General features: G+C 42.6%; 1 protein-coding gene across 3 annotated transcripts in view; it reads right to left on the reverse strand.

The window, feature by feature from the left end:
• Positions 1–4,341: 4,341 nt before the first annotated feature.
• SNAP47 (synaptosome associated protein 47) overlaps positions 4,342–14,058 on the reverse strand; it is a 28,594-nt gene continuing 18,877 nt past the window's right edge. The window contains exons 4-8 of one of the 3 annotated variants that reach the window (XM_074536276.1): positions 10,899–10,999; positions 7,649–8,223; positions 7,578–7,612; positions 5,393–7,346; positions 4,342–4,788 (exon numbers count right to left, since the gene is read on the reverse strand). In XM_074536276.1, coding sequence (XP_074392377.1) covers positions 8,077–8,223; positions 10,899–10,999 — 248 coding nt within the window. In that variant the 3' untranslated portion in view covers positions 4,342–4,788; positions 5,393–7,346; positions 7,578–7,612; positions 7,649–8,076. Of the gene's footprint in view, positions 4,789–4,921; positions 7,347–7,577; positions 7,613–7,648; positions 8,224–10,898; positions 11,000–14,058 lie in introns of those variants that run through there. The other 2 variants (XM_074536230.1, XM_074536359.1) reach the window with 2 other exon arrangements.

A 14,058-nucleotide genomic window follows, 5' to 3' on the forward strand; every position in this document is an offset into this window, starting at 1 on the left:
AAAGACTTGGAGCAACCTGGGATGGTCTCTGGAATCTCAATTCTGGATCCTGTTCCCACATTTGGCACCTGGGACATGGAATTCCTGTTTGGAATCCCTCAAATAATTTAAATTTTAGGATTCCCCTAAGGAAATTCAAGCTGGTGTGAGATTCCAAAGAGTTTGGGATCAGCAAAAACAGTTGGGAATCCGGCACAAAGAATCCCAGAAAATCCCAGAAAATCCCAGAATGGTTTGGGTTGGAAGGGATCTTAAGGATCATCCCAATCCAATCAACTTCTCATGGAAAAAAAGGGCTTGGAGCAACCTGGGATAGTGGGAATTGTCCCTGGGGATGGGGATGGATGATCCTAAAAACTCCCAACCCAATCCATTTGGGAATTCCATCCAGCAGCACCTCCTGTTCTCCATCTGAGCATTCCCAGCATGTCCCAATTCCCAGGATTTCTCCTCCCCATTTTTCTTCTTAAATCCATGAGGATCCCACCAGCGCGTTTTCCCAGGATTTTGAGGCCCCTCTGGAATATCAGCCACTCTTCCCAGAAGATCACGGAATTCCAGAATGGTTTGTGTTGGAAGGGATCTTAAGGATCATCCCATTCCAATCAACTTCACATGGAAAAAAGGGCTTGGAGCAACCTGGGATGGTCTCTGGAACCTCCATTCTGGGTCCTGTTCCACATTTGTCATCTGGGACATGGAATTCCTGTTTGGAATCCCTCAAATCCCTCAAATTTTGGGATTCCCCTAAGGAATTTCAAGCTGGTGTGGGATTCCAAAGGGTTTGGGATCAGCAAAAAGAGTTGGGAATCTGGCACAAAGAATCCCAGAAAATCCCAGAATGGTTTGGGATGGAAGGGATCTTAAGGATCATCCCAATCCAATCAACTTTTCATGGAAAAAAGGGCTTGGAGCAACCTGGGATGGTCTCTGGAATCTCAATTTTGGGTCCTGTTCCCATCTTGGGCACCTGGGACACAGAATTCCCGTTTGGAATCCCTCAAATTTTGGGAGTCCCCTATGGAAATTCAAGCTGGTGTGGGATTCCAAAGAGTTTGGGATCAGCAAAAAGAGTTGGGAATCCGGCACAAAGAATCCCAGAAAATCCCAGAATGGTTTGGGATGGAAGGGATCTTAAAGATGATCCCAATCAAATCAATTTCTCATGGAAAAAAGGGATTGGGGCAACCTGGGATAGTGGGAATTGTCCCTGGGGATGGATGATCCTAAAAACTCCCAACCCAATCCATTTGGGAATTCCATCCAGCAGCACCTCCTGTTCTCCATCTGAGCATTCCCAACATGTCCCAATTCCCAGGATTTCTCCTCCCCATTTTTCTTCTTGTTAAATCCATGAGGATCCCACCAGCGCGTTTTCCCAGGATTTTGAGGCCCCTCTGGAATATCAGCCACTCTTCCCAGAAAATCACGGAATCCCAGACTGGTTTGGGCTGGAAGGGATCTTAAGGATGATCCCATTCCAATCCACCTCTCATGGAAAAAGGGGGCTTGGAGCAACCTGGGATGGTCTCTGGAACCTCCATTCTGGGTCCTGTTCCCATCTTGGGCACCTGGGACACAGAATTCCCGTTTGGAATCCCTCAAATTTTGGGAGTCCCCTATGGAATTTCAAGCTGGTGTGAGATTTCAAAGAGTTTGGGATCTACAGCCAGAAAAAGGAGTTGAGAATACGGGACAAAGAATCCCAGAAAATCCCAGAATGGTTTGGGATGGAAGGGATCTTAAGGATGATCCCATTCCAATCCACTTCTCATGGAAAAGGGGGCTTGGAGCAACCTGGGATAGTGGGAATTGTCCCTGGGGATGGGGATGGATGATCCCAAAAAATTCCTTCCGCCCCAACCCAATCCATTTGGGAATTCCATCCAGCAGCACCTCCTGTTCTCCATCTGAGCGTTCCCAGCATGTCCCAATTCCCAGGATTTCTCCTCCCCATTTTTCTTGTTAAATCCATGAGGATCCCACCAGCGCGTTTTCCCAGGATTTTGAGGCCCCTCTGGAATATCAGCCACTCTTCCCAGAAGATCACGGAATTCCAGAATGGTTTGGGATGGAAGGGATCTTAAGGATCATCCCAATCCAATCCACCTCTCATGGAAAAAGGGGCTTGGAGCAACCTGGGATGGTCTCTGGAATCTCAATTTTGGGTCCTGTTCCCACATTTGGCACCTGGGACACAAAATTCCCGTTTGGAATCCCTCAAATTTTGGGAGTCCCCTATGGAAATTGAAGATGGTGTGAGATTCCAAAGAGTTTGGGATCAGCAAAAAGAGTTGGGAATCCGGCACAAAGAATCCCAGAAAATTCCCAGAATGGTTTGGGATGGAAGGGATCTTAAGGATCATCCCAATCCAATCAACTTCTCATGGAAAAAAAGGGCTTGGAGCAACCTGGGATAGTGGGAATTGTCCCTGGGGATGGGGATGGATGATCCTAAAATCTCCCAACCCAATCCATTTGGGAATTCCATCCAGCAGCACCTCCTGTTCTCCATCTGAGCGTTCCCAGCATGTCCCAATTCCCGGGATTTCTCCTCCCCATTTTTCTTCTTCTTAAATCCACGAGGATCCCACCAGCGCGTTTTCCCAGGATTTTGAGGCCCCTCTGGAATTCCACTCTTCCCAGAAGATCACGGAATTCCAGACTGGTTTGGGATGGAAGCTTGAAGCTCATCCAGAGCCACCTTCCAGCAGGGAATATTTTCCAAGGTTTTAATCCCAAATAAATCCACCCTAAAGCCCAATCCCACAGAATCCACGAAATCCCAGGAAAACAGGGATGGATTTTTCCCGCCAATTCCCAGCCAAGCGAAGAAAGGAGAGAAAAATCACAAAATCACAATTCCAAGAGATTTAATTAAGAAGGAATTACAGGTGGAAAATCCTTCTGGCGCATGGAATTCAGCCAATGTACAGCTCCAGGATGGGTTTCCCAAGGAATATTCCAAGTTTTTTTTTTGGGATATGTTGGACTCAACACAACCCACAAAATACGGAATTCGGCGCTAAAACCACACGGCAATAAAAAAATATGGCACAAAGAACACCCCAAAAACGCTCAAATCCTAAAGATTTCCTTTTGGGAATTCTGGGTTGGACTCATCCCACTCCCAGATCCCATCCCAGCCTCACCAAACACGGATTTGGTGCGAAATCCACTTGGAAATCCATGGAAAAATGAGGTGCAGGATATTCCTTCTCCTCTCATGGTAAACCAGCAGCGATTTGGGGGTGGGAAACATCAGGAGAAACTCCAGGATGGAATTTATTCCCAAGAAAAAAAAAATGATGGATATGGAATTATCATCAGATTTTCCAATAAAGTGCATGCCAGGAAAAAACTTGGAATAAATTTGATTCCAGTCCTAACTAAGCTGAAGGAACACAAACCTTGCAAACAACACCCTCAATGTGGGTCGGTGTCTTTTTCTCCCAAAATTAGGCTGGATTCCAAAAAAATGGGAAAAAATTCCCATAGAAAAAAAAAAAAAGGGAAAAATTCCCACAGAAAAAAAAAAAAGGGCAAAATTCCCACAGGAAAAAAAAAAAAAAAGGGAAAAATTCCCACAGAAAAAAAAAAAAAGGGAAAAATTCCCACAGAAAAAAAAAAAGGGAAAAATTCCCACAGAAAAAAAAAAAAAAGGGAAAAAAATTCCCACAGGAAAAAAAAAAAAAAAGGGAAAAATTCCCACAGAAAAAAAAAAAAGGGGAAAAATTCCCACAGAAAAAAAAAAAAAAAAAGGGAAAAATTCCCACAGAAAAAAAAAAAAGGGAAAATTCCCACAGAAAAAAAAAAGGGAAAAAAATTCCCACAGAAAAAAAAAAAAAAAGGAAAAATTCCCACAGAAAAAAAAAAAAAAAAAGGGAAAAATTCCCACAGGAAAAAAAAAAAGGGAAAAATTCCCACGGAAAAAAAAAAAAAAGGGAAAAATTCTCACAGAAAAAAAAAAAAAGGGAAAAATTCCCACAGAAAAAAAATAAAGAAAAGGGAAAAATTCCCACAGAAAAAAAAAAAAAAAGGAAAAATTCCCACAGCAAAAAAAAAAAAAGGGAAAAATTCCCACGGAAAAAAAAAATAAAAAAGGAAAAATTCCCACGGAATCCAAGGATTTGAAGCTTCCCTGTTCAAAAATATTGCACCGGAAGTGTCGGGTTTGAAAGCGACACCAAAAAATACTTAAATTAAAATAAAAAAATAATTTAAAAATAAATATTTAATGGCAGCTCCTGGGAGGTAAAAGAGCTGGAAAAGGCAGGGATTGAAGAAATGGGAATTTTTCCTATGGAATATCAAAAATTTCCGAAGGGAATCTCTGCTCTCAACAGAGCCAAGTGTAAACTTCAGGCTTTAATTGAAAATATTCCCTTTTTTTTTTTTAGGAATTCTGGAAAAGCCTTGAAATGTTTCATCACCACTGAGTGCAAATAAATGAAAAAATCGGGATCAGCTCCAAAGGGTTTTAGGGAAAGAGCTGGAGAGGGAATTCATGGGCTGGAAAGCAGCAAAATGAAAAAGCACAGTAATTAATGAATTAATGAATTAATGAATTAATTAATGAATTAAGTCAGTTTTGTCACGTCCCTTCCTATTTACAGGGTTTGGCAGTGGAGAATCCATGAGTTCTGTTTCATCCTGACTGGAAATTTGGATTTTTCCATCCAAAAAAAGCTTCCAAACCTCACCCAAGGTCCAAACCTCACCCAAGGTGCCACCATCACGCACGATCCAACCACGATCCAAGATCCAGCCACCATCCAACATCCAAACCTCATCCAAGATCCAAAGGTTATCCAAGGTCCCACCATCCAAGATCCAACTGTGCTCCAAAATCCAATCACTGTCCACGATCCAAATCTCATCCAAGATCCAAACGTGATCCAAGATATAAACACTGTCCAAGATCCAATCTCATCCAAGATCCAACCATCATCCAAGATCCAAACGTGATCCAAGGCCCTCATCTAAGATCCAGCCATCCAAGATCCATCCATCATCCAACATCCAAATGTGATCCAAGGTCCAGCCATGATCGAAGGTCCAAACGCTATCCAAGATCCAAATCTCATCCAAGATCCAAATCTCATCCAAGATCCAAATATGATCTAAGGCCCTCATCTAAGATCCAACCATCCAAGATCCATCCAACATCCAAACCTCATCCAAGATGCAAACATTTATCCAAGGTCCAACCATCATCCAAGATCCAACCATCCAAGATCCAAGCATTATCCAAGATCCACCCATGGTCCAAGATCCAACCATCATCCAAAATCCAAACACTGTTAAAGATCCAAACCTCATCCAAGATCCAAATATGATCCAAGGCCCTCATCTAAGATCCAACCATCCAAGATCCATCCATCATCCAAACCTCATCCAAGATCCAACAGCCACCCAAGATCCAACCATCCAAGATCCAGCCATCATCCAAAATCCAAACATTGTCCAAGATCGAATTCTCATCCAAGATCCAAGCGTGATCCAAGATCCAAATGTGATCCAAGGCCCTCATCTAAGATCCAGCCATCCAAGATCCATCCAACATCCGAACCTCATCCAAGATGCAACTGCTATCCAAGATCCAACCATCATCCAAAATCCAAACACTGTCCAAGATCGAATTCTCATCCGAGGTCCAACCGTGAGCCAAGATCCAAACACTGTCCAAGATCCAACCATCATCCAAGATCCAAGCATGATCCAAGATCCAAATGTGATCCAAGGTCCAAACACTGTCCAAGATCCAACCATCATATCACGTGCAAACCTCATCCAAGATCCCAGTGTCATCCAAGATCCAAATGTGATCCAAGGCCCTCATCTAAGATCCAACCATCCAAGATCCATCCATCATCCAAACCTCACCCAAGATCCAAAGGTTATCCAAGATCCAATCTCATCCAAGATCCAAACCATGATCCAAAATCCAAACCTCATCCAAGATCCAAGCGTGATCCAAGATCCAAATGTGATCCAAGGCCCTCATCTAAGATCCAGCCATCCAAGATCCAGCCACCATCCAACATGAAAACCTCATCCAAGATCTGAAGGTTATCCAAGGTCCAACCATCATCCAAGATCCAACCATCCAAGATCCAAGCATCATCCAAGATCCACCCATGGTCCAAGATCCAACCATCATCCAAAATCCAAACACTGTCCGAAATCCAAACCTCATCCAAGATCCAAATGTGATCCAAGGCCCTCATCTGAGATCCAACCATCCAAGATCCATCCATCACCCAAACCTCATCCAAGATCCAAGCGTGATCCAAGGTCCAAACTTAATCCAAGATCCAACCATCCTCCAACATGCAAACCTCATCCAAGATCCAACCATCATCCAAGATCCAAACGTGATCCAAGGCCCTCATCTAAGATCCAACCATCCAAGATCCATCCATCATCCAAACCTCATCCAAGATCCAACAGCCACCCAAGATCCAACCATCCAAGATCCAGCCATCATCCAAGATCCAAACACTGTCCAAGATCGAATTCTCATCCAAGATCCAAGCGTGATCCAAGATCCAAATGTGATCCAAGGCCCTCATCTAAGATCCAGCCATCCAAGATCCATCCATCATCCAACATCCAAAACTCATCCAAGATGCAAACATTTATCCAAGGTCCAACCATCATCCAAGATCCAACCATCCAAGATCCAAGCATCATCCAAGATCCACCCATGGTCCAAGATCCAACCATCATCCAAAATCCAAACACTGTCCGAAATCCAAACCTCATCCAAGATCCAAACGTGATCCAAGGCCCTCATCTGAGATCCAACCATCCAAGATCCATCCATCATCCAAACCTCATCCAAGATCCAACAGCCACCCAAGATCCAACCATCCAAGATCCAGCCATCATCCAAAATCCAAACACTGTCCAAGATCCAAACCTCATCCAAGATCCAATCTCATCCAAGATCCAATCTCATCCAAAATCCAATCTCATCCAAGATCCAAACACTGCCCAAGATCCAACCACATCCAAGATCCAACTGTGATCCAAGATCCAACCATCATCCAAGATCCAACCATCATCCAAGATCCAACCATCATCCAAGATCCAATCTCATCCAAGATCCAAACCTCATCCAAGATCCAAACACTGCCCAAGATCCAACCATCATCCAAGATCCAATCTCATCAAGGATCCAAACCCCATCCAAGATCCAATCTCATCCAAAATCCAAACCTCGTCCAAAATCCAAACCTCATCCAAGATCCAACCTCATCAAGATCCAACCATCATCCAAAATCCAATCTCATCCAAAATCCAAACCCCATCCAAAATCCAAACCTCATCCAAGATCCAATCTCATTCAAGATCTAACCATCATCCAAGGTCCAACTGTGATCCAAGATCCAATCTCATCCAAGATCCAGTCTCATCCAAGATCCAACCATCATCCAAGATCCAACCATCATCCAAGGTCCAAACCTCATCCAAAATCCAAACCCCATCCAAGATCCAATCCTCATCCAAGATCCAAACCTCATCCAAAATCCAAACCCCATCCAAGATCCAATCACATCCAAGATCCAAACCTCATCCAAGATCCAATCTCATCCAAGATCCAAACCTCATCCAAGTTCTAAACCCCATCCAAGATCCAAACCTCATCCAAGATCCAAACCTCATCCAAGATCCAACCTCATCCAAGATCCAACCTCATCCAAGATCCAAACCTCATCCAAGATCCAATCTCATCCAAAATCCAAACACTGCCCAAGATCCAACCATCATCCAAAATCCAACCATCATCCAAGATCCAATCTCATCAAGATCCAAACATCATCTAAAATCCAAACCTCATCCAAGATCCAATCTCATCCAAGATCCAAACACTGCCCAAGATCCAACCATCATCCAAGGTCCAACCATCATCCAAGATCCACCCAAGTCCAGGAACCGCTTCATTCCTCTCAGGCGCTCACCCCCAGCAGCGCCATTTCCCAAACCTCATCCCAAACCCTTCCCACAGCGTCTCTGGAAAATCCAGCCCTGAAGATCCCGGCTCCGCCCCCCTCCCGCTCCCGGCGGGAGCTACGTCAGCTTCCTCATCCTGCGGTTCTGCCGCTCGATGGTGAGCGTGGCGCGATCCGCGGAGCTGCCGATGGAGTCCAGCGCCTCGTCCTGCCGCTCCAGCTCCGCCTCCGTCTCCAGCGCCAGCCCCTTCAGCTTCTGCAGGATCTGCCCAGGGAAGCGCGGAGAGCCCGCGGTGAGGGCTCCGGAGCAGCGGGAAAATTCATGGATGACATCCCAGAATTTGGGGCTTGGGAGCAGTGGGATAATTCATGGACTGACATCCCAGAATCCCAGAATTTGAGGCTTGGGAGAAATGGGATAATTCATGGACTGATATCCCAGAATCCCAGAATTTGGTGAGTGGGAGCAATGGGATATTCATGGATTGACATCCCAGAATTTAGAGCTTGGGAGCAATGGGATAATTCATGGATTGATATCCTAGAATCGCAGAATTTGGGGCTTGGGAGCAATGGGATAATTCATGGACTGACATCCCACAATCCAGGAATTTGAGGGCTTGGGAGCAATGGGATATTCATGGAGTGGCATCCCAGAATTTGGGGCTTGAGAGAAGTGGGATAATTCATGGACTGATATCCCAGAATTTGGGGCTTGGGAGCAATGGGATAATTCATGGACTGATATCCCAGAATTTGGGGGCTTGGGAGCAATGGGATATTCATGGACTGATATCCCAGAATCCACAATTTGGGTCTTGGGAGCAATGGGATAATTCATGGAGTGATATCCCAGAATTTGGGGGCTTGGGAGCAGTGGGATAATTCATGGACTGATATCCCAGAATTTGGGGTTTGGGAGCAATGGGATAATTCATGGACTGATATCCCAGAATTTGGGGCTTGGGAGCAATGGGATCATTCATGGACTGACATCCCACAATCCAGGAATTTGAGGGCTTGGGAGCAATGGGATATTCATGGATGGACATCCCAGAATTTGGGGGCTTGGGAGCAGTGGGATAATTCATGGACTGATATCCCAGAATTTGGGGTTTGGGAGCAGTGGGATAATTCATGGATGACATCCCAGAATTTGGGGCTTGAGAGAAGTGGGATAATTCATGGACTGATATCCCAGAATTTGGGGCTTGGGAGCAATGGGCTAACTCATGGACTGACATTCCAGAATTTGGGAGCAATCGGATAATTCATGGACTGACATCCCAGAATCCCAGAATTTAGAGCTTGGGAGCAATGGGATAATTCATGGACTGACATCCCAGAATTTGGGGCTTGAGAGAAGTGGGATAATTCATGGACTGATATCCCAGAATTTGGGGCTTGGGAGCAATGGGCTAACTCATGGACTGACATTCCAGAATTTGGGAGCAATCGGATAATTCATGGACTGATATCGTAGAATCCCAGAATTTGGGGGCTTAGGGCAATGGGATAATTCATGGACTGACATCCCAGAATTTGGGGCTTGGGAGCAATGGGATAATTCATGGACTGAAATCCCAGAATTCGGGGACTGGGGAGGAATGGAATATTCATGGATTGACACCCAGAATCCCAGAATTGGGGCTTGGGAGCAATGGGATATTCATGCACTGACATCCCAGAATTTGGGGCTGGGGAGCAATGGGATAATTCATGGACTGATATCACACAGTCCCAGAATTTGGGGCTTGGGAGAAAATGGTATATTCATGGATGGACATCCCAGAATTTGGGGGGTGGGAGCAATGGGATAATTCATGGGCTGATATCCCAGAATTTGGGGGCTTGGGAGCAGTGGGATAATTCATGGATGGACATCCCAGAATCTGGGGACTTAAGAGCAATGGAAAAAGTCATGGACTGACATTCCAGAATCCCAGAATTTGGGGCTTGGGAGCAATGGGATATTCATGGACTGACACCCAGAATCCCAGAATTTGGGGCTTGGGAGCAATGGGATAACTCATGGACTGACATCCCAGAATGTGGGGCTCCGGAGCAGGGGGATAATTCATGGATGATATCCCAGAATTTGGAGGGTGGGAGCAATGGGATAATTCATGGATTTACACCGAGAATCCACAATTTGGGGCTTGGGAGAAATGGGATAATTCATGGACTGATATCCCAGAATTCAGGGACTGGGGAGGAATGGAATATTCATGGATTGACACCCAGAATCCCAGAATTTGGGGCTTGGGAGCAATGGGATAATTCATGGATGACATTCCAGAATCAGAAAATTTGGGGCTTGGGAGCAGTAGGATATTCATGGACTGATATCCCAGAATTTGGGGGTTGGGAGCAATGGGATAATTCATGGATGACATCCCAGAATCCCAGAATTTTTGTGGGAAGGGACCTTAAGGATGATCCAGTTCCTAGCAGGGACACCTCCCACCATCCCATGGTGACCCAACCTGGCCTTGGACATTCCAGGGATCCAGGGGCAGCCCCAGCTGCTCTGGGAATCCCATCCCAGCCAGGAATTCCCAATTCCCAATCTCCCATCCATCCCTGCCAGAGCTCTGGCAGGATGGATATTTTTCCCATTAGAAAGAAATAACATGAAATCAATTAAAATGAAATAAAATCAAAGAAATTCAGTGTAAAAGAAGGAATAAAAATTCCAAATCATCAAATTTTAAAAACTGAAATAATTCAAGAATTTAAATAATAAATAATAAAAATATTTAGATAAATATTAAGTGAATAATAATCCCATATTATATAAATAAAATTATATATAAATAAAATTATATAAAAAAATGAATCCCAACTGTTGGGGCTGGGTTGGACTCCATGACCTGGAAGGTCTTTTCCAACCTGGGCATTCTGGGAATTAATTCCATGGAATTCCATCCCTGTTTTTACCTGCCGGAGCTCCTTGGCCTCCTCCTGGGACACTTTGTGCAGCTGCACCTGCTCCTTGTCCGGCCCTTCTGGAGCCGCCGCCGCCCCCAGGAACCCCGAGGCTGCCAAGAAATCCCACATTAGGGAAAAATCCCTGCTGGAATATCCCCAGAAAAACAGAATGCAATGGGAAAAATGGGATCCTGGGCGTTCCCATGGAGCAAAGCACAGCCCGAGCACTTTGATCCCAGAATTCCAGAAGGATTCTGAGATTCCATGAGCAGCAATTCCGTTCTCCTGTGCTCCCCTTGGACATTCCCAGAGATTCCCCAATCTCTGGCAATTCCTGCCTGGAAAGGAGGGGGAGCTCCAGGAATGGCCAGAGATTGGGGAATCCAATCCCCAGATTGAATTCCCAATCCCCAATCCCCAGACTGGATTCCCAATCCCCAGATTCCAATCTCCAGGAATTGCCAGAGATTGGGGAATGGCCAAGGGGAGCGTGGGAGAACGGAATTAATGGGAAAAATGGGATCCTGGCCATTCCCAAATTCCCATGGAGCAAAGCACAGCCCGAGCGCTTTGATCCCAGAATTCCAGAACGATCCTGAGATTCCATGAGCAACAATTCTGTTCTCCTGTGCTCCCCTTGGAGATTCCCAGGGATTCCCCAATTCCTGCCTGGAAAGGAGGGGGAGCTCCAGGAATTCCAGATAGTTTCAAAAAGCTGTTTCAAAATTTCAATGTTTATCCCAAAAAAAACCACTGGAAAAAAGTGCAAAGCAGGTTAAAAAAAATTGAGAAAATTATTATTATTATTATTATTATTATTACTATTACTATTACTATTACTACTATTATCATCACTATTATCATCACTATTATCATCACTATTATTATTACTATTATCATTATGGCAATAATAACAAATTAATAAATAATTAATAATATTTTTAAAACACAAATAGCCAGTAAGTATTAGATAAAAATAATTCCCTAAATTCCTTTTCCGCATGGAATGAAGCCAAAATGGATTTTTTTTGGAATTTCTATAAATTTAGGCATAAACTGAAGGCAGGATTGGTGTAAACAAAAGATCCAGGTGGGTTTGTGGCAGTTTTGAGGGAAAATTCAGAATTTTCCCAGAGATTTCCATGCCCTGCAGGGATATTTATCCCAAAAATCCTTGGATTCATTCCCTATTGCAAAAAACAGAGAGCGGAACAGAAAAAACTAATTTTTTTTTTCCCTCCTGATCTGAGAAAAAGGGAAAAAATAAGAAAAAATAAGGGAAAAAATAAGAAAAATTAAGGGAAAAAAATCAGTTTTTTATTGAAAAATCGCACACAGTCCGTGAGTGCCACCTTGTGACGGAATGGGAACGGTGACAAATCCAAGGAAAACACAAAAAAAACCTGGAAAAATCAGGATTTCTAGCAGCTCCCCTCTGCTTCCCAAAGTTTTCTAAATTAACCAGGGAAGGAGAACAAAATCCAGCAGGAAAACCTCTGGAAAAGGGCTGGAAATCCAATTATTTCCTGGAATTTTTAGGGATAACAGGAAATTCTAGAGGCCAAAATTTACTTCCTTAAAAATCCAGCAGCTTTTCCAAGCTGCAATATTCCTCAAAACCAGGATATTCCCCTTCCCTGCTGGAATTCCAAGCAGAAATTGGTGGATTTGTGAATTTATCCCGATTTTCCAGTTGTTTTTGGCACTGGATCCATCTTTTCTTTGCTCTTTTAGGATTGAAAATTGGGATAAAAAAGGATTCAGGGATGTTGGGAGGAATAAATTCCAAGCTGTTGAAAATTCCCAAGGTTGGGCTAAAAAAACCCATCCTGGAATTTTAGGATTAACAATTTTAGGATTCAATGTCAATTTTCTTGTTGGGAATTTTCAGTCTCCAAAGTTTTTTTTAGATTTTAAATTTTTAAATTCCAAAATCTCAGGAACTCCCACACCTGGACTTGTCTAACATCAAAATCCTGGGGTTTTTAATACGGGAAAATCAGGTTTATCCCATGTTTTCATTCAAGATTCCTGGATATTTGGGGAAAGTGCTCAGGATTGAAGGGAATATTTAATATTAAAGGTTTAATATCAATATTGGAGATGGAATATTGGATATTAAATATTAGATATGGGATACTGGATATGGAATATGGGATATTGGAAATTGGATATTTGATATGGGATATTTGATATGGGATATTGGATATTAAATACTGGGTATTCATAATTGGATATTAATTATTGGGTATTAAATACTGGATATTGGATATGGAATATTGGATATTAAACACTGGCTATAGAACATGGAATATCCATTATTAAATACTGAATAACAGATATGAAATACTGGATATGGGATATTAAATATGGGATATGGAATATTGAATGTTGGATGTTGGATATGGGATATTGGATAGTAATTATTGGATATTAGATATGGGATACTGGCTATTGGATATTAATTATTGGGTATTGGATATTAAATACTGGATATTGGATATGGAATATTGGATATTAAACACTGGCTATAGAACATGGAATATCCATTATTAAATACTGAATACCAGATATGGTATATTTGACATGGGATATTGGACATGGGATACAGGATATTGGACATGGGATATTGGATATTAAATACTGGGTATTAATAATTGGATGTTAATTATTGGGTAGTAAATACTGGATATTGGATATGGAATATTGGATATTAAACACTGGTTACAGAACATGGAATATCCATTATTAAATACTGAATAACAGATATGAAATACTGGATATGGGATATTGGACATGGGATATGGAATACTGAATATTGGATGTTGGATATGGGATATTGGATAGTAATTATTGGATATTAGATATGGGATACTGGCTATTATTGGGTATTGGATATTAAATACTGGATATTGGATATATATATGGAATATTAAATATTGGATATGGGATACTTTCTATTGGATATTGAATACTGACTACTGGATATGGGATACTGGATATTAAAATACTAGGTATTAATTATTGGATATTAATTATTGGGTATTGGATATGGAATACTGGCTATTAAACACTGGCTATAGATCATGGAATATCCATTATTAAATACTGGAAGCATTTATGAAATATTGGCTATGGGATATTAAATATGGTATATTGAATATTGGAT

The sequence above is a fragment of the Zonotrichia albicollis genome, chromosome 1 (genome assembly GCF_047830755.1).
Source record: "Zonotrichia albicollis isolate bZonAlb1 chromosome 1, bZonAlb1.hap1, whole genome shotgun sequence".
Lineage (NCBI taxonomy): Eukaryota > Metazoa > Chordata > Aves > Passeriformes > Passerellidae > Zonotrichia > Zonotrichia albicollis.